General features: G+C 41.2%; 1 protein-coding gene across 6 annotated transcripts in view; it reads left to right on the forward strand.

The window, feature by feature from the left end:
- The window catches only part of LOC117532840 (A-kinase anchor protein 13-like), a 55,560-nt gene that overhangs the window by 2,574 nt on the left and 26,861 nt on the right, over positions 1-26,125 (forward strand). For 4 of the 6 annotated variants that reach the window (XR_004566930.1, XR_004566932.1, XR_004566931.1 and 1 more), the window contains exons 2-13: positions 4,929-4,990; positions 14,048-14,105; positions 14,602-14,705; positions 17,804-17,990; positions 18,650-18,833; positions 20,170-20,229; positions 21,128-21,187; positions 21,316-21,487; positions 22,368-22,476; positions 22,585-22,713; positions 24,126-24,168; positions 25,152-25,263. Coding sequence is in view for 1 of the 6 variants with exons in the window: in XM_034196410.1 (XP_034052301.1) it covers positions 4,929-4,990; positions 14,048-14,105; positions 14,602-14,705; positions 17,804-17,990; positions 18,650-18,833; positions 20,170-20,229; positions 21,128-21,187; positions 21,316-21,487; positions 22,368-22,476; positions 22,585-22,713; positions 24,126-24,168; positions 25,152-25,263 (1,280 nt within the window). In the remaining 5 variants the exon portion in view is untranslated. The remainder of the gene's footprint in view (positions 1-4,928; positions 4,991-14,047; positions 14,106-14,601; positions 14,706-17,803; positions 17,991-18,649; positions 18,834-20,169; positions 20,230-21,127; positions 21,188-21,315; positions 21,488-22,367; positions 22,477-22,584; positions 22,714-24,125; positions 24,169-25,151; positions 25,264-26,125) is intronic. The other 2 variants (XR_004566933.1, XR_004566934.1) reach the window with 2 other exon arrangements.

Genomic DNA, 26,125 nt, shown 5'->3' on the forward strand with positions numbered 1-26,125 from the left:
CACCATCCCTTCTCTCTTTTCAAACCATAAATCCATGTACACGCCTGGTGGGAATAACACGCATGCATGTAAAACAGAAAACAGCTTCTGGTTTTGTTTTGAAGTTTGCCAACTCCAACATGATGAGCGTTAGCAGGCTATCACCCACTGCAGTTGCTGTCATGTCACCACAGCTTGTTTAGACATTAATAAGAAAGTTTCAATTGATATTATGCTATTGTGATTTTGAATTGGCATTGAAATCAAAGCACATTCAGGAATACAACATCGTTCATTTCTAGATGTCTCAAGGTCCATGTAGGGAGATTTAACTTCTATCAGGCCTCAAGTGTCTGACATTTAGAGAATCTTTATGTTTGTATTTATTTTGATCGGAGGGAAGAGATACAAGTCAGAATTCTAACTGTGAGGTCATAATTCAGATTTCTTTCTCAGAACTCAAAACAAAGTTCACTTTTGGTCAGATCTTCAAAAAGCATTTCACATTTGGCCCTAATCCTCAGAGGTCTAAACCCCCCCCAAAAACGTCTCTTTCTGGGGTTTGTATGCCTAACACACTCCAATACACATGCTTCAAATTCATACTCACGATGAGACGCAATGAACAAAACACACCCACTAAGATACATCATGTATTTTTCAACCAGCCATGAAGGAACATTTCTCACAGTTAGATGTATTGGTCAGTAGTTGGCATGAAGTAGTCAGTATAAGGATCTACCCCCCCCCCCCTCCATTTTGAACGATGCTGGCTGCTTTTAGAATAGAAGGAAGCCGGAGCGTAGTGTCAGCTACAGGGCAGGGGCTGAGTGTGTCTCTGTTTGTATGGGGCACGGTATCCAGGCAACCTGATGATGTCATCAAGACTTAACAGTGGACAGTGAAACTAGAGGTGGGCCGAGAAATGCTTGTGCTGTGTGTGTGTGTGTGTGTGTGTGTGTGTGTGTGTGTGTGTGTGTGTGTGTGTGTGTGTGTGTGTGTGTGTGTGTGTGTGTGTGTGTGTGTGTGTGTGTGTGTGTGTGTGTGTGTGTGTGTGTGTGTGTGTGTGTGTGTGTGTGTGTGTGTGTGTGTGTGTGTGTGGTGTGTGTGTGTGTGTGTGTGTGTGTGAGAGAGAGAGAGCTGTGAGGGTGTGCTGTTACATGTGAGTGTTTGGATGTGTGCAATACGTTTGTGTGTCAGTGTGTGTCTCTTCATGTGTTAGGGTTTTCATGTGCTCTTACATATGAGTGTTTTGGATGTGGGCTTTCGAGAGTTTCTGTATGTGTGTGTCTGTCTGTGTCTCTGTGTGTGTCAGGGTTTCAACATGCTGTTACATATGAGCGTTCAGATGTGTGTATTTAGTATGTTTGTGTGTTTCTATATAGAGCCAGTAAAAATAGTACTTCTAACATTTGTCATTTGTATTGAGCTGGTCACCAAATCCCTAGCACAGCCAGCCTTTATTTTCAAGACTGAATAGGAAATGATGCTTTTTATTTACGATGCAGGATCCTTCTGTTATTAGCTGAAATCTAATGACAGGTTGAACAAATCCTCTTCGTTAGTTTAACTTCCTTTTAACACTAGAACCGCCAACGGGTCAATTTTACCCGCAGCTGTTTTTTGATTGTATGTAACTTTTTTTCAATAAAATATTCAAGTCTCCCAGTCCGGGACTTTTCCTGAAAGTGTGTTATCTAGCACCCTCTGTTGTTAAAAATTGTCAATATGAAGTCAGATTGAAAAAATCGCCATATCCGACAGCGGGTAATATTTACCTCATATAAAATGAGGCAAAAATAGGATTAATCCTAATTTTAGAGAAGCGCTGCGCCGAGCCGCTTCTGGGACGCGTCTGAGCCGTTACGCGGCGCGTGTGGTGGAATAGCACCCATTGACTAGAGTGGCCGCGATCCTTACGACCGCCGCGGCGCAGCCGTAACGCGGTGCAGCGCGGCGCAGACGGACCCGGTGGAAACTGGGGGTAACACCAAGCGTTTAAATCAGCACTGGTAGTGATATTTTATACTTCATGCTATCTGCACAAACTATATCATATGAAAAGCTGAGAGTCCACAGATTCTATTGGTATACGTTTCATCCCTGTGCGATCAAAACTCACTGTTCTTGTATGATAAATAAAAGAACATTGTACCTTGCAAATCAATATCGGGTAAATTTGACCCCTTGGCGGTTTTAGGTATACAGCGACCTCTGGCGGTTCTAGTGTTAAAGATAAGTAAGTATCTTAGTATCACCCAAACATGTTAAAATGGAAGTTTATATATTCACTTTCATAGTAAACTTTCTTATAAAATTAAATTGACCATCCATAGAATAAATCTGTTTTGGAGAATCTGGGTGACCAAGAGTGCGGATAGGAGCTTACAGTAGAACAGAATAAATACCCAGATGAAAGGCTAAACTGCTCCAGGTTTCTGTTACTGCTCATACTGGTTTACTGGCACGGTTATGGTTTACCAGGACACCAAAACAAAAGAGAGCCATGGTTAATGAACAACATACATTCTTTCTAACCTCATGAATACACTGGCTGTTGTGTTGTTTAGCCACTGTCCATGTAGTTAGGAACACTTGTGCTATTGTGTATCACAGCTGTGTTGTAAGATATTCTGATTTCACTTGGTCTGTCATTTGGTTCTACTCAAGTTCTAAAGCATTCTGTATCCCTCCAAAAGACTGACACATGCTGCTTTTAAGGCACAGTCATAATCATTTATATTTCATGTTAATGTGCGGAAGGTGCGCTCAGAAGAGAGATCTATGATTGATCAATTTGAACAACCAATCACAGCAGACAGTTACCTTTGCCTCCGTAAATATCAGTCTATGGCAAATATGGAGAAGTTGTTTCTTTTAGTACAATCTGTTGTCAGTGTTTTACCTATATTCAATGTATGAACTGCTGCTAGAATGTCACATGATCATTAATATCCTCTGGTGTCAGTGGCGGTGTCCCTCCAGCACCCAGATACACAGAGCAGAGACAGAAACGGTGTTCTTCTAGGAAAACACTGCTCCCAAGGACATTCAAAATGTTTCTCAAGTTAAAGTGCAAAAGTATTAGCATTAAAATAAATGTAAAGTACCAAAAGTAAAAGTATTCATTGTGCAGATTGGTCCATTTCAGAATAATATATCTGATATGTTTTATAATGATTGATCATGAAAGTGTCCTCAAAGCTGGTGAAGGTGCAGCTAGTTTGAATGACTTTGTATACTGCAGGGTAGCTGGTGGATTTACTCCAGGTGGAACTAAAGTCTGATTTAACACTTGATTATATTTCACATCATTCATCCACATCTGTAAAGTAACTAAAGGGATTAAATACATGTAGTGGAGGAAAAGTACACCATTTACTTCTGAATTGAAGTTGGGTAGAAATGTACATTAGCATAAAATAGAAAAACTACAAGTCTCTCAAGTACAGTACTGGAGTAAATGTACTTAGTTACTTTTCACCACAGCCAGCCAGCAGCATCACGTCCTTGATAGACCAAAAGAAAAGAAGAGAATCTTAAATGAATGCTGCCTCACTAAAAATCATCAGGATGAAGTGAGGCCAACAATCGGTTAGAGGCAGCCACAGTGGCAGCTCTGTACGTAAACTGCGTAATATTCCAGCACTTTCTGACTCAGGGACAAGCTTTCCATTTCACCCCCCTAATTATTTTAACCAGGAGCATTACTGAGTCACATGAGAGGAGGAAACTCCCTGCAGGATATCTCTGACTCACCCACATTGTCTGTACTGTTTCTTTGGAATTCTGCATGGCACTTTAAAGCAGCACCTGCCTAATGTCACCAGCACTTCACAAGGTAGTCATCACCGCTTCCATAAAGACAGGGACACATCACACTTTGAAGTGGTTGTGCTGAAAGGCTTCTACCTCAGAGGCTTGTAGATCTCATCAGGATCATTTGAAATGATTTCACATCATGAAGCAGCAGAGGTCAGAAGCAGTGTGGATTGCTTTTGATTCAGTTGACTGAGTTTATTTCCACTTCCTGTGTTTTTGACCAAGTTAATGATGTAGTAGGTGTGGAGTTTACCGTTGTAGTGATGTGACTACTCTCTAATGTCAGGAGCCATACTGTTGCAAGTTGTGGTCTAAAGTTATTTGAGTATAAGAGTATTATAGTCAAACAAAAACTGAATTATATTTTGAAAGGGCCCTTTTGAAACAATATATAGCTCCTGGTTTTAAGCGCATTGTGAAAGAGCATTCAGGCATGTCCAAATGTACTTTTGCTAAGTTACCATCTGTGTGTTCAGAGCCTCATATGAATCAAATGAATCAGGGTCAGCTCCTGTTCCTTTTGAAAACCAGGTGCAGGCACATTTCTTTGTAAATAGTGGATGCAGCATTTGGAGAAGTGAGAGGTTTCCTTCAGATAAAACAAAGTGAAATTGTTGAAGCAGGGCCCAAAAACAACTCAGTTTGACATCTTACTATCACGGCTTTAAATAGCAGAGGACCATTAACCTTGGACCAAATGTGTTTTGGTCAATGATGCAATGGTTTTATTTTGCCATCATTAGCAATGAACCAACAATGACCTAACCACACCACACATTGTAGTCTAACTTTAAATCTGCATCATCAACACAATTCAGAACTTTTTAAAATCACATAATGACCTTGTTTGTGTGTCCATCTATTTAAGACTTTATTGTTTTCATGAATCCCTCAATGACTAAACACATCATACTAAATGATATTGTTATACATCATCTGCCACGACAGCCTGTTGGTGTGCTCCATCACAAACACATGTCATGCCTCAGCTGAACTGTAGGGAAGAGGACTATACTTTATAGCACAAAGAGAAAAATGCAACATTAACGGTTTATTATATTATGACGTAAATGTAATCAGTAGAATATGTTGTGTATTGATGAAGCCGTGTCCTCTGTTCTCTACAGTAGCCGAGGAAGAAGAATGTCAGCAGAGCAGGAACGAACCAGACGACACACACACTCTGCAGGTGAGTTAAGAAATGAAAATATTTAAATGTGATCCTGGTCCTCTAATCTTCTACTCCATTGGGTATGACTCAGTAAAGACAGAGCATTTAGAAAATAGATGGAGGTAAATGGTCGTTTACTAATCAGAAGGTTGGTAGTTGGATCCCCGCATGTCAAAATGTCCTTGGATGAGATACCTAATCCCAAATCTGTCTGTGTGTGTGTGTGTGTGTGGTGTGTGTGTGTGTGGTGTGTGTGTGTGTGTGTGTGTGTGTGTGTGTGTGTGTGGTGTGTGTGTGTGTGTGTGTGTGAGATAGTCCTCCTGAGCAGGTGGCACCTTGAATGGCAGCCTTTGCGTCTGTATAAATGGGGGAATGCTGACTTGTGTCTGTTAAAACACTTTGAGTGGTTGCAAAGGCTGTAAAAGCTCTATTTAAATTCAGTCGTTTGACTAACACTGATACAGCTGCATGAAACCTCCTAGCAGTAGCAACACATTTAATCTGACATTTTTCTGTATGTGAATAAACGTTGTTGGCACATGTCCACAGCTGTCTGGGATGATGTAAGGGGCAAAGAGTCAATGGGGCTTTTAAACGCTGAACACTTGAACGCTCACTGTTTACAGCTCAAAGTCTGTCATGGAATTCGACACACACCAAAGCTTACACAAGAATGAGATAAAAGTGCACACACACCTGGCCTTTATGATAACTATGTTTTCCGTTGAATGAACGTGAAACATGGTTGAAAGCCCTTTCTGTGAAGCACAATGTGGCCTTAGTCATTTTACAACGAACCGAGGAAAATACAAGCTGTGGGAATCTGAAGATAAGTGATACGTTTCCAGATAAGAACGGCAAATCACAGCTCCCATGATTCTGCCTGCACACGGCTTCCTTCAGATGATATGAGCATTAGTTAGCTTTCCTCACATCCTCAATGCTTCTCCAGGCCTCTGGAGGTTAAACCAGGCCAGACTAAGATCCCCCAGAATCCCCATCAATCCTGTTCCAATGTTTCCTCATGACGCAGCCACTGCTCTCATGGAGCAGCAGGTCACTGCATGGATATGGGAACCTTAAGGTGTGTGTGTGTGTGTGTGTGTGTGTGTGTGTGTGTGTGTGTGTGTGTGTGTGTGGTGTGTGTGTGTGTGTGTGTGTGTGTGTGTGTGTGTGTGTGTGTGTGTGTGTGTGTGTGTGTGTGTGTGTGTGTGTGTGTGTGTGTGTGTGTGTGTGTGTGTGTGTGTGTGTGTGTTCAAATGATCTTTCTTAGGAACACTTAATTGTCCCTGAGCAGTTAACACAGTAAATGCTGCATTAAGGTAAAGAATGAGTGGTTTATAATGGTGCAGGAATGAGTGCTAAACCCGGATATGAGTTAGCATTGTAGCTCTTATTTCACACAGTTTTTTGAATGTGTTTTAAGTTGAATGCCTGAAATAAGCTCTGTGATTAAAATATTCTTATGAGGTTTCCACAATTTCACAATTAAGAATGATAGAAATTGATTAATTGGAACTCTTTGGTTAGCATGCTACATTCCATATGCTAACAGCTAGCTAGCAAACACTAGCAGAAGGTGTGAACAAGTTTGAAACTATAAGCTGTTCTAGACCAATTTTAATGGGAGGCTAGTTATTTTACGAGAGGGGGCACATTAAACTTGTGATAACAGAGACAAAGTCTAGTTTTCAATTTTTTTAATCAAAATCGCACAAAAAAACACTATAAAATACGGTGATTATGGTATGTGTTTCAGTAACTTCGTTTTTTTTAAAAAAAGTTATTTGTTTCAGTAACTATATCAATTTAGGTAACTTAGTTAGGATTTGATCGAGATGGGTCAAATACTGTGTCTGAGGGCTGAAACGTCAACGACAGTGCCTGACCATAATGTCTTAACTTGTATCAATTACACAAACACAATAGTTTAAATCACCCTTTATTTGTAGTGGTAGTCTCTTAATGTTTAGGTTTTCATTATTGGAGCTGACAGGTGGTGGTTTTCTTCTTGTGCACTTCAGCCTTTCTAAGGGGTGCGACCAGAAAGTTCAGTACATTTGGTTTCGCCTATCGCATCAGCGCCATTGCCAAACAATCTTGTTATCATAGTCTCTTTATTGGAGGACGGCCACAGGGAGGTCACAACTCTGTGTTACAGGGCCACTAACCCCTGTTGGCCCCTCCTAGAACTGCCCAAAACTGTGTAATGGGCTGACTGCTTTCTGCTGGTTACTGAAAATAAAAATACAGATATATTGTCCAAGTCATGTGATAAAAGCATGTAGTCCTTTGGCCGTGCAGTGTGGGAACAGAGTGGTAATTTTAACTTAATTTCTATTAAATGGGATGGTATACAGGTTTGGGCTTGTTACAACAGTTTCAGATGACTTAGGCCCCATTTACAGGGGAACGCAAACAAACCAAATTCAATATAAAAAAAGTCTTCCGTTCACACGGATACGGCTCGATAAACGTGGAGAGGCGGGGCTATGGCTTCATCGTTATCAGGAAATGATCGTATAGGACGTACACACGGAGCAGTTTGGCCCCCCAGAGCGCTCCGTCCGCAGATCTATCCACCTTGGGACCCGTTATCATTGAGGGGTCCGTTTCCGTGGTTCCGTCTATTCCTTGACCTCTGTGTGAAACGTCACGGGGTTAAGGGATAGTGGATAGGAGAATTCAAAAGGACTTAGGAGAAGAGACTGCGGTGCTTTGAGAATCCGACTGCACTTTCACTATCCGACGTGTTTATGATGCGCCAGCGGACGTCATGAATGTGCGTCTGCTGCTGTGGGGAAACTATGGAAACTACAGTTTTCTATACAGAGGACTACAACATGGATGTTTAATAAGAATGAGGGACTACTGTAAACTCATCTAGAGACTCTGCACCGTGCTCTGATGCTGTTGCTTTATGCTTTATGAACGTGGACAACAGAGAAACATATTCTTCATGACCAAAGTTGGAATTGAAATAAAAAAGGAAAGTGAAACTTATGCTCGTCACCCTCTCCCTCCGGTCCACATTAATACAAATGATCCCAATACGTATGATTGTATGAAAATATCTTAAAATCAATACAAATGTATTTATTATAAACGTTAGTCCTTAACATCTATCACTGTGTATATCACCATTCAAACATCTTTTAAAAGTTGAACAAACCCCACACAGCTCAGTAAAGACTGTGAAATGTTGACTTTATTTGATCATTTCAGTAAAAACTAACGTTCATATTTCTCTTTTTGATTATAATACAGATGAACGTTCAAAACAAAGCACTTTGGCAAGTTACCACATACGTTTTAAAATGCTTAATAAGCACCGTAACTTTCATGATATCATTTCTCGGTCATAATCGGTTGTTTCCGTGAACGGCCGACTGTTGTGTGACGCCAAATGCTGCGGCCGCAAGGCATTGTGGGGCAGCATTTTCTCCTCTCCTTTCGGTAAGGGAGGTCCAGTGGTTCCTAAGCTAAAGGAGGTTATAAAGGAAGTTTGAAACCTCCTTTCCTTTCATTTGGAGAATTGGAACGGCACTTATCATGGCTGCCAGTGAGGGACTTCTGGGTCATTTCACTCCGTTAGGAAGGTTCCTAAGATAAATGGACTATTGGAACGCAACCCCAGAATTGACACCCAGGTATGACATTTGTGTGCGTTTGTGTCTGGCAGCTGCTCCTTTGCTGCTTCCTTGTGGTCAGAGCAGGTATAACTTCTTCCTAATGTCCCTGTCTCTCGTCAAGTCCTTACAGCCAGCCAAAATATATATAATCATTGGGACAAAAAGACCATTTTAATAGCATTAATAATGAAGTGTTGATCTGGTTTTTTCTCTCATGTTCCTTCTGTAGTGTTTCCTAAGACATGTGATAGAGATGTTTCAAGGTGAAAGGTGGTGGTGGGTTTCCTGGTTTAGGTCAGTTGTAATGAGAGGGGCACATTTATTGTGGGACAAAGAAGACAAAGACGGTGTACAAGATTTCAACTTTTTTAAATTGAGTTTAAAGTCATAGTGCACTAAAAAACATAAAATACCATATATATATATATATATAATATATATATATATATATATATACATTTGTATGTACATTTTTATATTAAAAATAAATGTATATATGCAAACTTTGTTTTAATTCTATTTTTATTTAATTTCTTGGTATTTGTTTCAGTAACTTAGTTTTAATTTATCAAATGACTATATTGATTAAAAAAACCCTGTTAACTTTGGCCCAGGTTACAGCACGGTCTTTGCTACACCACTATCACAAGTTGTATTATTATAGATGTTTATTTTGATGGGGAGCCACAGGGGGGTCCAAACTTGGTGTTTAAAGGGGCACTTGCCCCTGTTGGCCCCCTTTTTTTAAGATATTGCTGGGTGACCACTTTATTGTAAAGATAGAATTGACGGAGAGACAGAGGAGATAACATGCGGTAAATAGTCCCGGGACGGATTCAAACCCCGGTCTTCTGCCTGGGGACCATGCCCCAGTACAGTTGCATCACCACCACTATCACGAAAAAAAAGAGCAAAATAATTCCTTGTTTTCATGAAAAAAATCACATGAAAATGTCACGTTTCTAACGGTTGATTGGATAAAGGCTTCAGCTAAGATGAATAAGAGCGTTTGCTATGATCCGGCATATGGGTGTACCATTTGATTAACACAAGCATATGTAATTACCACAGCACTGAAGAACATCACAATAAAGACCTCCATGCAGCACACTCCTTGTTTTCCCCCACTCCAGTGGATAAAAGTGGTCTCTCTGTCTCTCACAGTGCAGAGGCACTTATCAGATAGAGCTCCATTGTTCCTGCGCCATGACGGAGCTGTAGAGAAGTAGCAAATGGATGAGAGCGAGTTTGTTTCAAAGTGAAGGACAGATGTGATGGGCGTGTGTGAGAGAAAAAGAGAGCTAGAGGAATGGAGGGCCTGAAGGAAAAAGGGAAGAGAGAGTGGGAAAGAGGGAGGGGCCGCTCCTACGAACAGATGTGGGCAGAGAGGCTCATTTTCCAACCCAAAGTGCTGCGAGAAGGAACACCAGAAACTTTCCTGGATTACTCATAGTCGTGCAGGACTTATTTTGGTTTAACTCTGGAGTTTTCATCTTGGTTTGGAGTCTTTGACCTCAAGATTAAAGTCACTATGATCCGGCATTGTTAGCGGTACAAACATTTTAAGTAACAGTTGATTCGTGCCCGTTGCTTTTTTCTTATGGTGTCAAGAAAATCTGCAGCCTGCCGCTCTGGAAACTGCCAGTTGGATCTTTTTTTTTTTCTTGGGAACTCCACCCTCAGCCGATCTTATACGTATGCTATTTGTTTTTCTGACTCAGTGGCAGTCAAGACGGAAAGCAGAGACTGTAGAAGGAGGTGTGATATTTGAGGATTAAACTGGAGAAATGGTTCATACCCAGCTCTTGTATTGACACATCGATCCTCAGCTGCAGACGCTGTCGGCATGTATGAGAGACACAAGAGGAGGTACAGCTTCTGTGCCAAGGGAGAGAGGGCTGTGGATGTGGTGCTCATTAAGGTAGGAGGGGGTGTGTGTGTGTGTGTGTGTGTGTGTGTGTGTGTGTGTGTGTGTGTGTGTGTGTGTGTGTGTGTGTGTGTGTGTGTGTGTGTGTGTGTGTGTGTGTGTCATATATGGGTTTTTATTATCATTTAGATCCCTTTGGATCGGTAAAGAATTTGGCATATTTCAAATGTTTTTATTCTGTAACCCATATAGAGGCGTCCATTAAGCCTTTGGACTAAGTCCCCAGAAAGAGAGCCGGGTGTTGATGCCAATTTTTGTAGTATCCAAATGTTTATACTATAACTTCTGTGACAGTCCGTGACCTCATTGGGTCCTACAAATCATTGGATAATTTCTTTTAGCTAAATCCACTAACCGGTACGCCAAATCTAGAGTTATTTTTCCTCTCTATTAATTTGACTGAGCCGAGACCCGATGTGACGATGCCGTGACGTATCAAATTGGAGGCGGGGCTTAAGAAAAAAGGACGTTTACATGCTCTATGGGCCCAGATTTCCATAAGATCTGAGCATTTTGGTTTTTTAAGGGTCAGGTTATTTTGGCTTCAGGCGCCACTGAGCAACTTTCATAGAAATAAATGTTGTTCCGCCTCCAACGCTCTATCCAGTTATCTTTATACATCCATGCTTTGGACCCTTTGTGTATTATTGTTATATTCATAGTCATGTCATCTATAGTGGCAATGCTACTCAGAAATGTCAATATGTCAGTGGTACTGTACTGTGGAAGCTCTAAGACTCTAGTAGAGTTGAGTTTTCTGCCTGTTTGTTTCAAGTTGATGTATCATTAGAGAAGACTTTCTGAATCGTAGCACAGCAAACGGTAAAAAACGCATTTTCACTTCTGATATTTGAGTTATTTCTATTCTCTATTTTTGGATTTACAGCTTTTTAGTTTTTGAACTTCGGGTGATGCAAACAGGAAATACAAAGTTGCCATGGAGACAGGCTTTGCTTTCCATTTGGCTCCTCGCTTCCCTCACTCGCATTTCTCCTTCTCGTTTCAGATCCTCCCTAAGAGAGATGTGAGGATTACATAGTTACAAAGGTTTTAAATAATACCTTTAAACAGTTCTTTAAAGTACAGTAGATGTGTTCCTGTAACTGCAAGACTTTTATCTAACTGTCTACAACACTGTTGAAATATTTTTAAAGTATTCTGATGCTGTGCATTTGTTTGTGTGTTCTGAGAAGAAGTGGTTGAAGGTATAAGATCTTATGTCATTTTTTCTCAATGTGGAAAACACATTGCTTGAGTCGTTTATTTAAACCTAACATGTATTTTCATATGTCATGGAAGCTAGTATACTAAAGTTGTGTTGAAGCGTTAGCAGAAATGGTTTGGTGGTACTCCATAGTTGATTAACATGATATCTACTTTCTAGAGGAAGTCGTATTGACTATGCTCTAGCTGAAGGGATCTTAAGATTTTAAACAAACCTAAATGAATTGACAGAGATGACTTACAGGAAGGAGATATACAAAAAGAGATATAGTAATGGTGGATACAGATAGAGAAATTCTGACAGAGATATATACTAAAGGTAGTAACTTACACATGGAGATAACATATGGAGATATACAGAGAGATATACTAAACACACTTTAGATATTCAGAGAGACACATACAGACCGAGATATAGAGAAAGATATATTCAGATGGGTATACAGAAAGAAAATTAGAGATGTACTGAATAGGATATATAGACGCAATATACAGAAAGAGATGGACTGACGGGGATTACCAAAAATACATATTCAAAAAGACGGATGCTGACCAAGATATTAGGAAAGAGATATAGAGAACATACAGATGGAAATATACAGTTAGAGATAAACAAGACGTACTGATGGAGATATACAGATGTAGGAAAAAGAGATATAATGACGGAGGCTACATATGTCTTTTCAATCCATCTTTCAGGATTGGATATGACAGATCCAAACTCGGCTGTGTATCAAATATGTGTGTGCCTACACTTGATACTTCAATGCCACTTGTTTGATTGGATACTGATGGGATATACTTCTGCCTGGATGTCCAGTTGATAGTGCTTCTATTGTTGTAGCCATTAGCAGTCTTGCAAATCATTTTTAGATGCTGTGCTTTTCTTTGGCACTGCAGCCCGGCTCTTTATTCTTAATTCTTTGTATTTTATTTCTGTAACGGCTCCTTATTTCAGCTTTTAACTTCAGTTTCAGTGCTGTAAGACAGTGGGTCCAGCCCCAGTTTTCTCCTCTCTTCACACCAAACATATGCAACTCTGGTATGGATGGATAAATGCAGCCTGTTGTGCAGATCTCTCTTCTTCTGCAGGATGTTGATAATAGACAGAGAAGGCAACATGGAACAAGGGATCCATTGAGACAAGTGGACGAGGGGACAAAGGACTCATTGGCTTTAGTGACCAACAATCGCAGCTAAATATGAGGTCATTCTGATGGCTCGGCCTACAGAAGTTACACAACAGACCATTGGGGGAATTGATATTCCTGTCAGGTTGTTAAAATCCAGCATTGGATATATTTCAATCAGCCTCTGTCTCATCCGTAAAATACTTAATTGTATACAACATTAAGCCCAAAGGAAAGATCTTGTGTGTGGTTTTCAACCTCCTCCATATGCCCTGTAACTAGACTAATCTTTAATGTGTTCGCTTCTAAGGGGTGGAGGGCGATACTGAAGAAAACTGTTATTTTGCTACTCAAATCAGATACTGCACAATGCTGTTTTGGATTGTGTCTGAGTAGATGTGCTTTGTGTGTGTGTTATACAAAAACACAGACGTGTTGTAGAGAAGCCCCCCTACGCCCCTCCGACATTACACTGAACTGGCTGTGTTTGGTTGCAGGGGTGGAACAGTCCTTTGCTTATGACATGTATAGTTGATTGGTATCAGTAAGTGTGCATCAGTGTGTATTGTGAGCCTGTATTGTTAGTGTGTATCGTGACAGTGTATCAGTTAGTGTGTATTGCGTGTGTGTATCGGTTAGCTATATCATGAGCTTGTATCATGACAGTGGATCGGTTAGTGTTTATCATTTTTGTGGTTGGGTTAGCTTTTTTGTGAGCGTTTATCGTGAGCACGTTTCACTAAGCTATATCATGTGTGTGTATATATTAGTGTGTATCGGTGAGCGTGGATTGGAAATGGTGTATTATGAGCTTGTATTGTGAGCGTGTATCGGTTAGTGTGGATCGTTAGCTTGGGTTGATTGGTGTGTGGAATGGCCAATGGTTTGTGTAGGTTAGTTTACATGACATTTTAATGAATGTGTGTGAATGGGTTTATGATGACATGTGAAGCACTTTGAGGGGTCACTAAGACTGGAAAAGTTAATTGGTTCCTTTAACTGCCATAGAATACTCTGCAGTGAACCAGTGGAGGCTATAAGGAACCCATTGGAAACATATCAAGTTCTCTGAACAGTGAAATGACTCAAATGTGTATGTATACTAGTTGTGTTCATCAGAGAAATTATGCTTGTCTTCTTCAATTTCTCTTTTCTCTCATAGATCCAGAGGGAGAGAGATGTGTTCTGCCCTGAACCCAGCACAGTGTCAACATGCACAGGTAAACACTTAATGCACCGAGAGGACAGCTTCCTTACTTTCCATTCAATTATTATTAAAGCAATTAAAAGCTGACAATCACTGCATTTCAGGCACCATTTATCTTCAAACCTAGCCTACGTAAAAAGCACAATTTCCCTTTAGGTCATGCTCAGACGGAAAGACAGACTAACAACAACAAAATGTTCATGCAAATTGTAGACGCTGATTATTTCTTGTTTGGTTTATTGCCTAGCAGTAATAGTTGTAATGATGTTGTTATAGCATGACAGTATGAGGTAATCATGAAACAGACACTGTCTCACATACACACTTCTCTGTGCTTTAGCTCATATGAGGTCAACTTCCTGTCCTGGGGCATTGCACCCAGCGCTGCAATAAGCTACTTGCTCAGACATGGCACCAAATATTCTACTAAAGAACAATCTTTCATTTAATTACCTCGATCACTGAGCCAGCCTCGTGTTTCTGTCTCCTCCTCCTTGTCTTATTTCCAGACCTGCATCCAGAAAAAGGGCAGCGCGTGTCGCAGTGTCTGCTGCAGGAAGACGAAGACGGTGGGAAATTCAGTGCAGCATTGGATGACAGCATTTTTAAAAGGGTATGAAACACACACACACACACCTGTTAAACTTAAAGACACAGGGTTTTGAAAAATAACAGTGTTGCTGCAGCTCTGTACTTTGCTGCACTCTTCTAAAATGAACCAGGATGAGAAACCCGTGGTTTCTGATGCAACAGACAGGAAACACTTCCCAGTGTGCAGCTTGGCAGGAACCAGAGAAAAGCAGCTGACTGACTTTTCCACATGTCATTCGTGGAAGAAAAGAACCATGCCCCCAGGACGAGAGCCAGGCATTGAAGTATATTTTTTCGTAGTGGCCATTAATGGCAACTTCAGTGTCAGTCTGTGATGTCATTGGACCTAAAAATACTTTCCCCATTGACTTACATTGGGAAAGTATGGAGCCCCTAAAGAGACATGGGAATAAAGAGAGAGAAAAGTCAGACTAGTACTTTTTTTTTTTTTTTTTTTGAAAGTTACCGGTGCGCGAAGGAGGAAGTGGAGCACACAGGAGACAACCATTTCATTGCAGACTGTTATGTTTACGTGGGGAAATGACAGTGCATACATTATTTGAGATATATTTCGAACTTAATTGTATGGACATTTCGGCCAGGGGTGTAGAGCTATTTGTTTAAGCACCGGATTGGCAAAACAGGAGAGTCTGTAAACCAGTCTGCTTTGATCTATGAATGTCCGTGACTCTCAGAGTTTTTGTTTTTATTTATTTTATTTTACCTTTATTTAACCAGGATAGGTCTCATTGAGATTAAAAACCTCTTTTTCAAGAGAGTCCTGGCCCAAGAATGGTAACAGCACAGTTTCAGACAGTTTTACAGTTACAAACAATTAAAAAACACACAATCACAACACAGTCATACACCAAGTTTAGCCAAAGCATTTACAGACACAGCGGCCTGCTTCAAGGTCAGTTAAAGTTGCTTTGAGTGTTTCTAATGAGACCAGCTCTCTGAGTTTCAGCTCAGTTTGAAGCAGGTTCCAAGCTTGAGGGGCAGCGTAACTGAACGCTCTTTTCCCAAGTTCAGTACCTTTGGTACAGTTAAAAGGAAAACGTTCTCGGAGCAAAGCCAGAGTACCTGCTGCCCGCAGCTGGTTTAAAGGGAAACAAACACACAGAGCGGAGCTGAGCAGAGCACAAACAGACTCACATCATGCACCTTCATAAAACTAATAAAAGGGGGAGTAATCGGGCAGTTTGGTGTGTGTGTGTGTGTGTGTGTGTGTGTGTGTGTGTGTGTGTGTGTGTGTGTGTGTGTGTGTTGTGTGTGTGTGTGTGTGTGTGTGTGTGTGTGTGTGTGTGTGTGTGTGTGTGTGTGTGTGTGTGTGTGTGTGTGGTGTGTGTGTGTGTGTGTGTGTGTGTGTGTGTGTGTGTGTGTGTGTGTGTGTGTGTGTGTGGGGGGGGACTGGCCATCTGTAGAATCACAGAACGGCCGGTCGTCAAGGGCCGGCTCAGTTCGCTGACGGCCGGCACCGCCCTTACATTTTTATGTTTTTAAACGGCATCATTGAAGTTGCGCTGACAGGCGACAGAGGTCCACCGTTTCCCCGCAGCGAGGCTCCCCCCACGTTGACAGTTCACTCACACCCCTCCCCCCGTTGACAATTCACTAGCTCCCACCCCCCCTCAAATAATGTATGCACTGTCATTTCCACACGTAAACATAACAGTCTGCAATGAAATGCGCACCGGTAACTTTCTCAACAAAAAAACCCCGCAGCTGTTTTATAGGGAAACAAACACTCAGAACACATACACACAGAGCCAGTGGCGGACTGGCCATCGGGACATTCGGGACGAATCCCGATGGCCACTAGGTCCAAAAAAAATAAAAAATAAGTCGGGATAACGGGTTACTTTCTCGTGTGGCTGTGACACATTAGAGGCGGGGGCTTAAGGAAAACTCAAGTGGGCATGCTCTATGGGCCCGACAGATGCGGAAGATCGCCAGAAGATCTGCAAAAGGTTTTGGTATTTTTATTCTTGAGTGAGGCCATTTCGGCTTCATGTGCCACTGAGAAACATTCATAGAAGTGAACAGGGCCCCGCCTCCAACAGGACACGTAGTCCTTCTACTGTCAAGGATCAACAGTAATAACATTTCCATTGATGATTGCCACATTCATTAAGCTGTTAAACGTGTGCATGCTATAACATGCGAGTAGGATCAGTGAAGCTCGGTGTGAGTCACTTGTTCTGGAAGAGTCCTTTTACACTCACTCATAATCCTACATGTGGCTGCTCTTTCTCCCACAACCTGGTTTTACAGGATCCTTTGAAATCTGACTCCAACACTCAAGTTTAAAAAGAAATGATGGGATTTGGACAACATGAGGGTTGTAGGGGTGGGAGTGTATGTGTGGAGCCTCAAGTCCAATCACACCATGTCCTCACAAGCATAGAGAGATCAAATGTGATTTGAATGGCATTTCCTTATTTTTTGTTATTTTAAAAAAAATCTAACATTTTTATTTTTTACAGAAGTATTCTGTATTCAGTCACACAAAAAGCGAAAAAAAAAAAAACAAGGTTAAAAATAAAAAACATAAAACAAGCTCAAATACAATCTTTCATGCTTCATCTGTATAGCACATGATCTAGTAAGCAGGAGAATATATGAATTCTTAAAGGTTCAAAATGTTACATGTTTCTAAAAAATTACTGTCCGTACAAGTCATAAAGCTCTTAAACTGCATTGTACTGCAATTTGTTGACCGTTTATCATATATTTAATCAACATTTTTAACATAATTGAATAGGGGTCTGCATATACTCTAAATGAAATGCTGTCTAGCCTTTCATATGTAAGACATCTTTTCTAATGGAAGGCTTGATAACATCTGTTGTAGATGAGCAGTTACATCAAAACAGTGCTAAACATGTTTTGATGTAAAGTAAGCTGCTGACTATAAGTATTAACTAATTTTTACTTTATTTATGCTTCTCTTTGAAAATTCCAAAAGAAAAAACCTTGGAACCAATTATTTCTCTTTTTAAATATTTGAAGTAGTGGAAAGTTCTCAATCAGCACAACGTTGTGAAGTTTCACTGGCATGAATGTGTTTCTGAATGATGGATATAGTATTTATCTCTGATGTCCTCTCGTCCTCTGCAGCCTAAAGACCCTCCCCCCCGTGTTGGACACTGGGACAGAGGGATGCGTGTCTCGCGGTCCTCCACACATGATGCCTTGACACAGGATATCTTCAGCCCCAGTGAGGGGGCTCTGTCAGGGGGCAGACCTGACGCCGTGGCCCCCCGCAGCTCCAGGCTGTCTTGGAAGTCAGAAACAGAGGACCGAGGTAAGTTCCTCTACGATTTCTAGGAACAGCTGTTTTCTTTTGTAAAGGAATTTATTAATGTTTATTTATAGGGTTAGAGTTAAACATATAAGGGTTATAAAACTTAACACTTTCACCCCAACAGCAGGAATCAGTGTTCAGTTTTAATGCTGAATGCTTGTAGGTCATATTTAGCTCATATTTAGCTAGCAGTCCAGCCGCTGTATGCTAACTGAGAATCCTTCAGGTTAACTCTAAGGACCCTAAAATCATGGGGTCACCAGCTACAGGAACCAAAAGCTACTGTATCTTGAGTCCTCAGACTGAGTTTAGAGCACAAAATACTGTATTTATACATAGTATACATACTTTGTTTATGTCTATTTTACCAAGTATACTTTGCATCTTTGCCCAAAAACGTATTCTACTTATTGGTAGGAATAAAGTTTAGTCACTGATGTTCCTAGCATATTTCAGGCATCCAACCAAAAACATGTATGAAAACTATTGATTCCGGGACGAGGAAGCTGAAGTGGAAAAATGCTGTCTAATTTCTGTGTTTAAGGACTCATTCCTTCACCATCCACTAAGACAAAGATGGCCCAAACGTAATCCTAAAAAACTATTGTCCAAAAGAGTCACAGTGGATAATAGTTTTGTGTTTCTGTGATGAATCACAGGAGGAGGAATGGTTGAAAAAGGACCAGAAGAAGAGGAAGAAGAGAAAAAGGACCAGGTCTCAGAAAGTCCAGTGTACTCTGCCATCTCCAGAGCCTCCGCCCGCTCCCTGTCTCCGCTGAGACGCCACAGCTGGGAGCCGGCCCGGAACAACCCTCCCGCAGACATGGACCTGACACAGCGCAGGTACTGGGTTTAACTGAGTCTGGCCTTCAGCATACTGAAGACTTCCTGGGTTATTTCACATGTTTTGAATAATTAAAGTGGACCTATCATGCTATATTTGAATGATATATTGTAGGGCCATACCTATATAAAACATGTCTGTGAAGTTTTTTTTTCAAAATACCAAACAGATCATGCATTTCAGCCATGCCTCATTTCGCTCTATTTGCTGTATTCCAGCACTGTTTTTGAAAGGGCTGATTGTGGCAAATGAGCTGCAGCTGACCACGCCCCCCTGCAAAGGAGGGTGGCGAGGCACGAGCGTCATGTTACCATGCTACCATACCATACCATGCCACGGCAACCCCCCATTCCCCTGATAGGTGGAGAGTTGGCCATATAGGCGGAGCTCCTCGTTCCTGACGTCAGAGAATTTCAAATCTGTATCAGTCTGTATCAGATCCGTTGCAGCCCCATTTTTAGAGATTTGGGTATGGAGGAAAAGAGAGGGGGTTGTGTTTTCTGACACTTGGTGAGTTCCCTGACTCACCGGGGACACATATTCATGTATAAAAGACATACAAAAGTGCATTTGGCATGATAGGTCCCCTTTAAGTTATCATTACATCTTCAATGGGGGCACCACCTTTGTGTCATATCATCTGTGTAACCTCATAAAATAGTCTTATCAAATATTTGAGTGACATAACAGATAAAAGGCAATAATAAATAGAAAGCTAACATATAGAGAAAAGCACAAATTAGTAATACAAAATAATGACATATAAATACACATGCATGGCTAAAAATAAGTAGCCGTGAACTATTAATAAGGAACTTTGATCAATTATTACATTAATAACTATGAAAAGGAGTTGAAAGGTTTTGAAATGATTGTGTATGTGTTGTAAGCGACTGTCGATATAAAGCATCTTAAACAAGTCATCACACAACACATAGTATCAGGACTGTCTCAATTCTCTGTCAAATGAGATTTAAATCAACAATATATTTAGAAACCATCAAATACCATAAAAAACACATAGAATGGACTTCTCACATCTTCTCTTTCTGAATTATGTCCTGTCATCAACCTCATGTTCATACTGCATCCTGTCACTACATGACAACACGTGTGATCACATCCAATAATGTATGTTTCTGCGATGGAGAAAGGTGTTCATGGTTTTAACATGAGCATATTGCATGTAAAGAAAATACCAACACAAACCAAGGCTAGCTAGTTCAGTGCATTAATGAGATCTAAAAATAGCGCTTTCTGTCATAGTCTGGCTTCAGCTCCATTCTTTCAGTGTATCCTCTGTCTGCACTAACAGTCCATCTGTCCTTCTTCCAGCTCCATGAAGAGCCTCTCGGGGGAGATGCAGAGAGCCAAGCCCCCCCTCCACAGGAGAAGGTACGTCCCCTCCCTCTCACATTCTGCTCTTCACTGCTGCTGTTTGCTGTTAAGGAAACACAGCTCCAACTGCTGCTGTTACTGAAGGCTTCTTTCAGGCTCACATGAATGACCAGAGCAACTCAAACACCCGGTGGAGACTCCAGAAGAAAAACATGTAGAAATGATTGTATTATGATATTTACTTTCACATACAGAAGTAATTGATGGTAGAACAGAGCTAGCTCCCCATTATGGACTGAGGGAGCTTCATTGATATATATAGGCAGGGGCGGACTGGGACTACAAATCAGCCCGGGACTCTCGACCGGCCCACTTCGGTACCGCAAGTAAATACCGCTAGTAAATTGTCGACGGGGACGGGGTGCTAGTGACTTAGCCCACTTCAGTACCGGCCCATCGGGATTCGTCCCGATGGCCACTCCGCCCCTGTATATAGATATATAGATATTTAAATGATGCGTATACAGTATATTTCTATTAAGCTATTATTCTTATTCATATTAATACATGTAGTAAAGAACTCACTCTTTTTACACAATTTGATTTGACAAATTGAAATGACCCCATTACAAAAATGTGTACAAAGAGTTGAGATGCAAACAGCCTCTCAGACTCAAAGTGTCTCTCAGTATTTCTACATCATCTGTCATTTAGTTGACTCTTTTATCCGAAGCAAATGAAAAACAATTCAATACCATAGACATTTGGGATTAAGTAGCTTGCTCAAGGACACTGACTGGTAAATGCCCATTTATCCCCTGAGCCACATCCACCCACAGCCACATGTCTGTCATCATGATAACACCATCATTAACTTCATTTACACATCATTTTATCCACTAATCATCTCTTCTTCTGACATCTTCTATCCTCCACCATCTTCCCATCCCCGCAGTATCAGTTGGTGTCCATCCAACCTGCGTCGCCCTGATCAGGAGCAAATAGACAGCAGAAGGTAAACAGCAGGGGTCTTTAAGGATAAAGCCCCCCCTCGGAGCATTAACTAGAATGTAAACCGTGCACTGCACCGCCTCGTGTCAGAGGACAGTTAGTAACATGATGTGTTGTTCTGTTCTCCCCCAGCTACAGCCTGGAGGGTCTGGAGGGGGAGAGGGAAGCGCTGCCAGCTCAGTGCCCCCCCCTCAGTGAGCAGCAGGGGGGGGCTGCAGGGAGGAGTGTGAGAGTGGACCTGCAGGAGAGAAGAGGCTCCCTGCTGTCCCTCACTGAGGAGGAGCAGGAAGGAGAGCACCTGCAGGTGTGTGTGTGTGTGTGTGTGTGGTGTGTGTGTGTGTGTGTGTGTGTGTGTGTGTGTGTGTGTGTGTGTGTGTGTGTGTGTGTGTGTGTGTGTGTGTGTGTGTGTGTGTGTGTGTGTGTGTGTGTGTGTGTGTGTGTGTGTGTGTGTCTATGTGTTTGTATGTGTGAGAGACTATGATTTAAGAACTCTGAATAATCATTCATTTAAGATTTATAAACAAAATGACCATATCCAGATATCCAGAGCGGGTAATGGTTGACCCTTTTTGGGAATTCTTTCAAAGTTGGCAATAATCACTCTTTTGCAACATTAAACAGACCAGCATGTATATCTTTCAATTTATTTTATTTTAAATATAATAACTGATTAGAAAATTGAAAAAACATACTATTTGTGTTTATGTAAGAGTGTTTGTGTGACTGCCTGTGTATGTGTGTGAGTTACTGCGTATGTGTTTGTCTGTGTGTGTTCTTTTGTGTGCATTTGTGTTTGTTTGTGTGTGTTCCTTTCTATATTTGTGTGTGTGTGTCTGTGTATGTGTGTGTTTTTCTGTGTGTCTGTGCCTTTGTATATCTGTGTGGGTTCCATAAAGTATGAACTGTAAAGGTTAACAATAATTTTCCAGATTAGGAATTTATTCAATATCGTCAGTATCAAGAAAATATTTGCATATCCTTATGTTTCGCTAAATGTGTGAGATTTTATTCTGAAAGGAATAGAATGATAGTGGCAGTTCCTCCTCCTTATTTTATTTAGTTATATAAAGTTTTATGAAAAGACAACTATTTATAATATGAGCACAGCAGTGTGTATCAGGTCACAGTTTAAATGAAAGGATCCATCGTGATAATTCATATTAAATATTGTGTGTGTTCCTCAGCCCTCCCATCAGGCGCTGTCAGTGACCAACAGCTGTCCTGTCATGTTCCCGCCACCAACCCTCACCAAATCCATCTCCATGGTTACCATCAGTCAGCGTGAGCTAGATGGTGAGTGTGCGCTCCTCCCTACATCCTGTCCATGTTGTTCTCTCCATCCTGTGCAATAAGTTTGTTCTCTCGCCCCCCCCCCCCACTGCGTCCCATCATACCCTTTAGTGAGAGGATTCCCTCCATCAAAGCGACCAATCAGCTTTTCCCTCAGTATCTCCCCGCTCCTCCACAAAAATAGACGCCTGTTTTCTATTGGCTCAGCCTCCAGTGATGAGGAGGAGGAGGAGGGAGGGAGTAAGTATGATGACTGTGGCTGTAGTCCTGTGTTCCCCCTGGAGGTTTCACCTGTAACTCACTGAAACATGCCCAACCCCCCTGGAACCATCAGATGGATAGAAGAGACACTGCTTCCTGTAGTCCATCGTCCTTTTACAGCTCGCACGAAAAGCATCAGTGTTTGTATGACTGTCGAGTACAGGAGTGTCTCCTCTGTCCATTTGACCTGTCTCACACACCTTCTAACTGCCTTTAGTTATGTTAAGGTGACTGGTATCAAAACTCCTTTTCATTTAGATGGTAATGCATTCAAATGAATCACTGCCGCTTCAAAGAACCAGGGTACACTTGCTGTTCCAGCGAGTTACCATAAGGGTCAGTATCAGATCTGTTCAACGCAGAGACCACCATAAAGCGATGCAGGAATGAGTCCTAAAACCTGGAAATGAGTTAGCGTTTTAGCATTGACGGTTTCCCATGTCTCGAAGTCAAATTTTCTTTGAACAGGGTTTTTGGTTAGATGCCTGAAACAAGGTCTGTGGTTAACACAAGCTGAAGAGATATTTTTTCCACCACATGAAATACATCAGTTAACACCCCACTGGTGTATGTCCAAAGCTTTTATGTGTCATAAAAATGGCGGTTGCTCACATTGAGAATCCTAAACGTCACCATCATCCAACATTCCAACATTAGCCGCCTTTAGCTAAGTGTTGTGTTGACGCAAACCTGGCGACGTCATGAAGTCTGTTTATAGCCTAAATTATAGTCAAAAATTCATTAAGGGGTGTTTTTAGGTGGAAATTGTTCTGCTGACCAATACATGTACATCAAATACACCATTTGTTGTCGAAGGAGCCTTTGCAACTTACATTTTTACCATTCATTCTTGGGCTAGAATAAATTCCAGGTCCTCGATGAAGAAGATATTTTATATTTAGTCGCCTGGTGTTTTTGCAATTCTTATTCACCTTTTCTCTTCAGAGCTGATATATTTGATATGTGAAAAGGAAAAATGTGAAGCTTTATGATTCACTAACATGAGTCTGTTCAACAACACAAATAATCCACTTGTGAAATAACTCAACTTGTGTTATAGGCACTTTATTACTACTGTTTACCTGTTGCTCTTTTTGACAAATCAAGAGATAATTGCCTTCATAAAAATCCTCCAGAGTAGTAAACCCTGTCTGTTAGTGTCATAAACTCTCTATCATAAGCTAAAAACAGGTTCATCTGTAACTCTGACTGGACTTCCTGGATCAGACCTCCCTGGTTCCTCAAACCACACACCCCCACCAGAACTTCCCCTACACTAAATAACTTAAATACATTTATACGATTAAAGGATATAAGATATGTATTCCTGGTACAGTGTAAGGATTGGCAGCTGTGTTGATCACATGTGTGTCCCTCTCTGCTTCCTGTAGGCGGGAGCTCTTTCTGCCCCAACTCCGGCTCACTGGAGTACAGGTAATAACGCTCAAATGATCCGATTGTTGATGAAAAAAGTGATGCTTTCACACTATTTGAAAGCTTTAAAGCTAACCTTTTAAATGACCTTTGTTTAAAAATGTGCTGTGGACAAATTGGCAGAACTGAAAAAGTGGTGTGGGTGACAGTTTCATGTTCTAGTAGTTCAATACAATACCAAAAATAACACAAAAAGTCAATTAAAGAGAGACATGTAGATTGTATTTTGTGATATATATTGGAAGGTGATTTTTTTTACACAGACCCAACATCTTTTTAGGCTTTTTAGAAGAGCCTTGCAATGCAATGTATATGTCAGTTTTCGAGCTGTAAATGATTGAAAGTGTGTTTTGTCTACAAAGTTTGGGTAGGCAGTGTTGATGATTTCCATCTCATCAGTAATAGATCTCTAGTCGATAGTGTTACATAAGCATGGCATGCCGAAACCCATATTATTGTGCAATAACACAATTTAAACACAATATAATTACTGTAAATCTAAACCCCCCCCCCCCACACACACACACACACCACAACACAGACTATATCACCCCTTGCTGCTAAATACCAACCACCTATGTGCAATATGTGCTAGATGTGCAATATATATAGATGCCGTTAATAACTGTGTAACATACACCTGGCTGCTAAATCCTAAGAACTGTTACAGGATGTGTTTTTTTTTATTATGTAACTTTTTATTTTTTATTATATATTTGTTATTATATCATAACTTAGTACTTTTTTTTTAATGCATGTCACATATTTATTATGTAACATTAAGCTGTCTGTGGCTCTTTTCCTGCTGTAACTACGCACATTTCCCCTCCGTGGGACTAAGAAAGGGATTCTGATTCTGATATACAAAACTGCTGCCTCACTGAGAGAGATTGCTGTATGTTGGTTAAGCAGAAAGTATTAAATTAGATTAAGTGATTAATTCAATTGCTGGTATGTTTATTAAATGTGTGTGTGTGTGTCAGTATTTCAGAGGACGAGCCAGGGCCCCTGCGCAGCGACTTTGAGGGGAAAGGAGGCCCTAAAATCAGCCGCACATTCAGCTACCTCCGCAGCAAGATGAGCAAGAAAGGGAAGGTGAGGACATGGAGTCACTGCGGGGGGGGGCGCACACGTGCACATGTTTGACCGTGCACGTACACTATTCACACTACAGCTGTGATGATATGAAGGGACATCACATGTCATTTAGCTGCCGCGTCTATCCATAGGGACTTAACATCTTCATCACTATGTATGTGATACACACACACACCATTAAAATAAAGATTTTCTTTTTCATTACATTACATTGCATTTAGCTGACGCTTTTATCCAAAGCGACTTACAATAAGTGCGTTCGACCAACAAGATACAATCTAGAAGAAAACAGAATCATATAAGTACATTAGGTTTCATAGAGCCAAACATTTCAAGTGCTACTCAACTGGCTTTAGATAAGCCAGTCCTTTATTAGTATATAAGTGCTTTGCTTAGAAATGATTTGTTAGTAATTATATCGCTCGAAGTGGAGTCGAAAGAGATGAGTTTTCAGTCTGCGCCGGAAGATGTGCAAGCTATCTGCTGTCCTGATGTCAATGGGGAGCTCATTCCACCATCTTGGAGCCAGGATAGCAAACCCACGTGTTTTTGCTTATGGGAACTTGGGTCCCGTTCGCAGCGAGGGTGCAGCGAGCTGTTTGGCTGATGCAGAGCGTAGTGCACGTGCTGGGGTGTACGGTTTAACCATGTCCTGGATGTAGGAAGGGCCAGATCCATTCGCAGCATGGTAAGCAAGTACCATTGTCTTGAAGTGGATTCTAGCAGTTACCGGAAGCCAGTGAAGGGAGCGGAGGAGCGGAGTAGTGTGGGAAAATTTAGGAAGGTTGAAGACCAGATGAGCTGCTGCATTCTGGATGAGCTGCAGAGGTCGGATGGCACATGCAGGTAGACCAGCCAG

This window comes from Gymnodraco acuticeps, unplaced genomic scaffold (assembly GCF_902827175.1).
Source record: "Gymnodraco acuticeps unplaced genomic scaffold, fGymAcu1.1, whole genome shotgun sequence".
Classification (NCBI taxonomy): Eukaryota; Metazoa; Chordata; class Actinopteri; order Perciformes; family Bathydraconidae; genus Gymnodraco; species Gymnodraco acuticeps.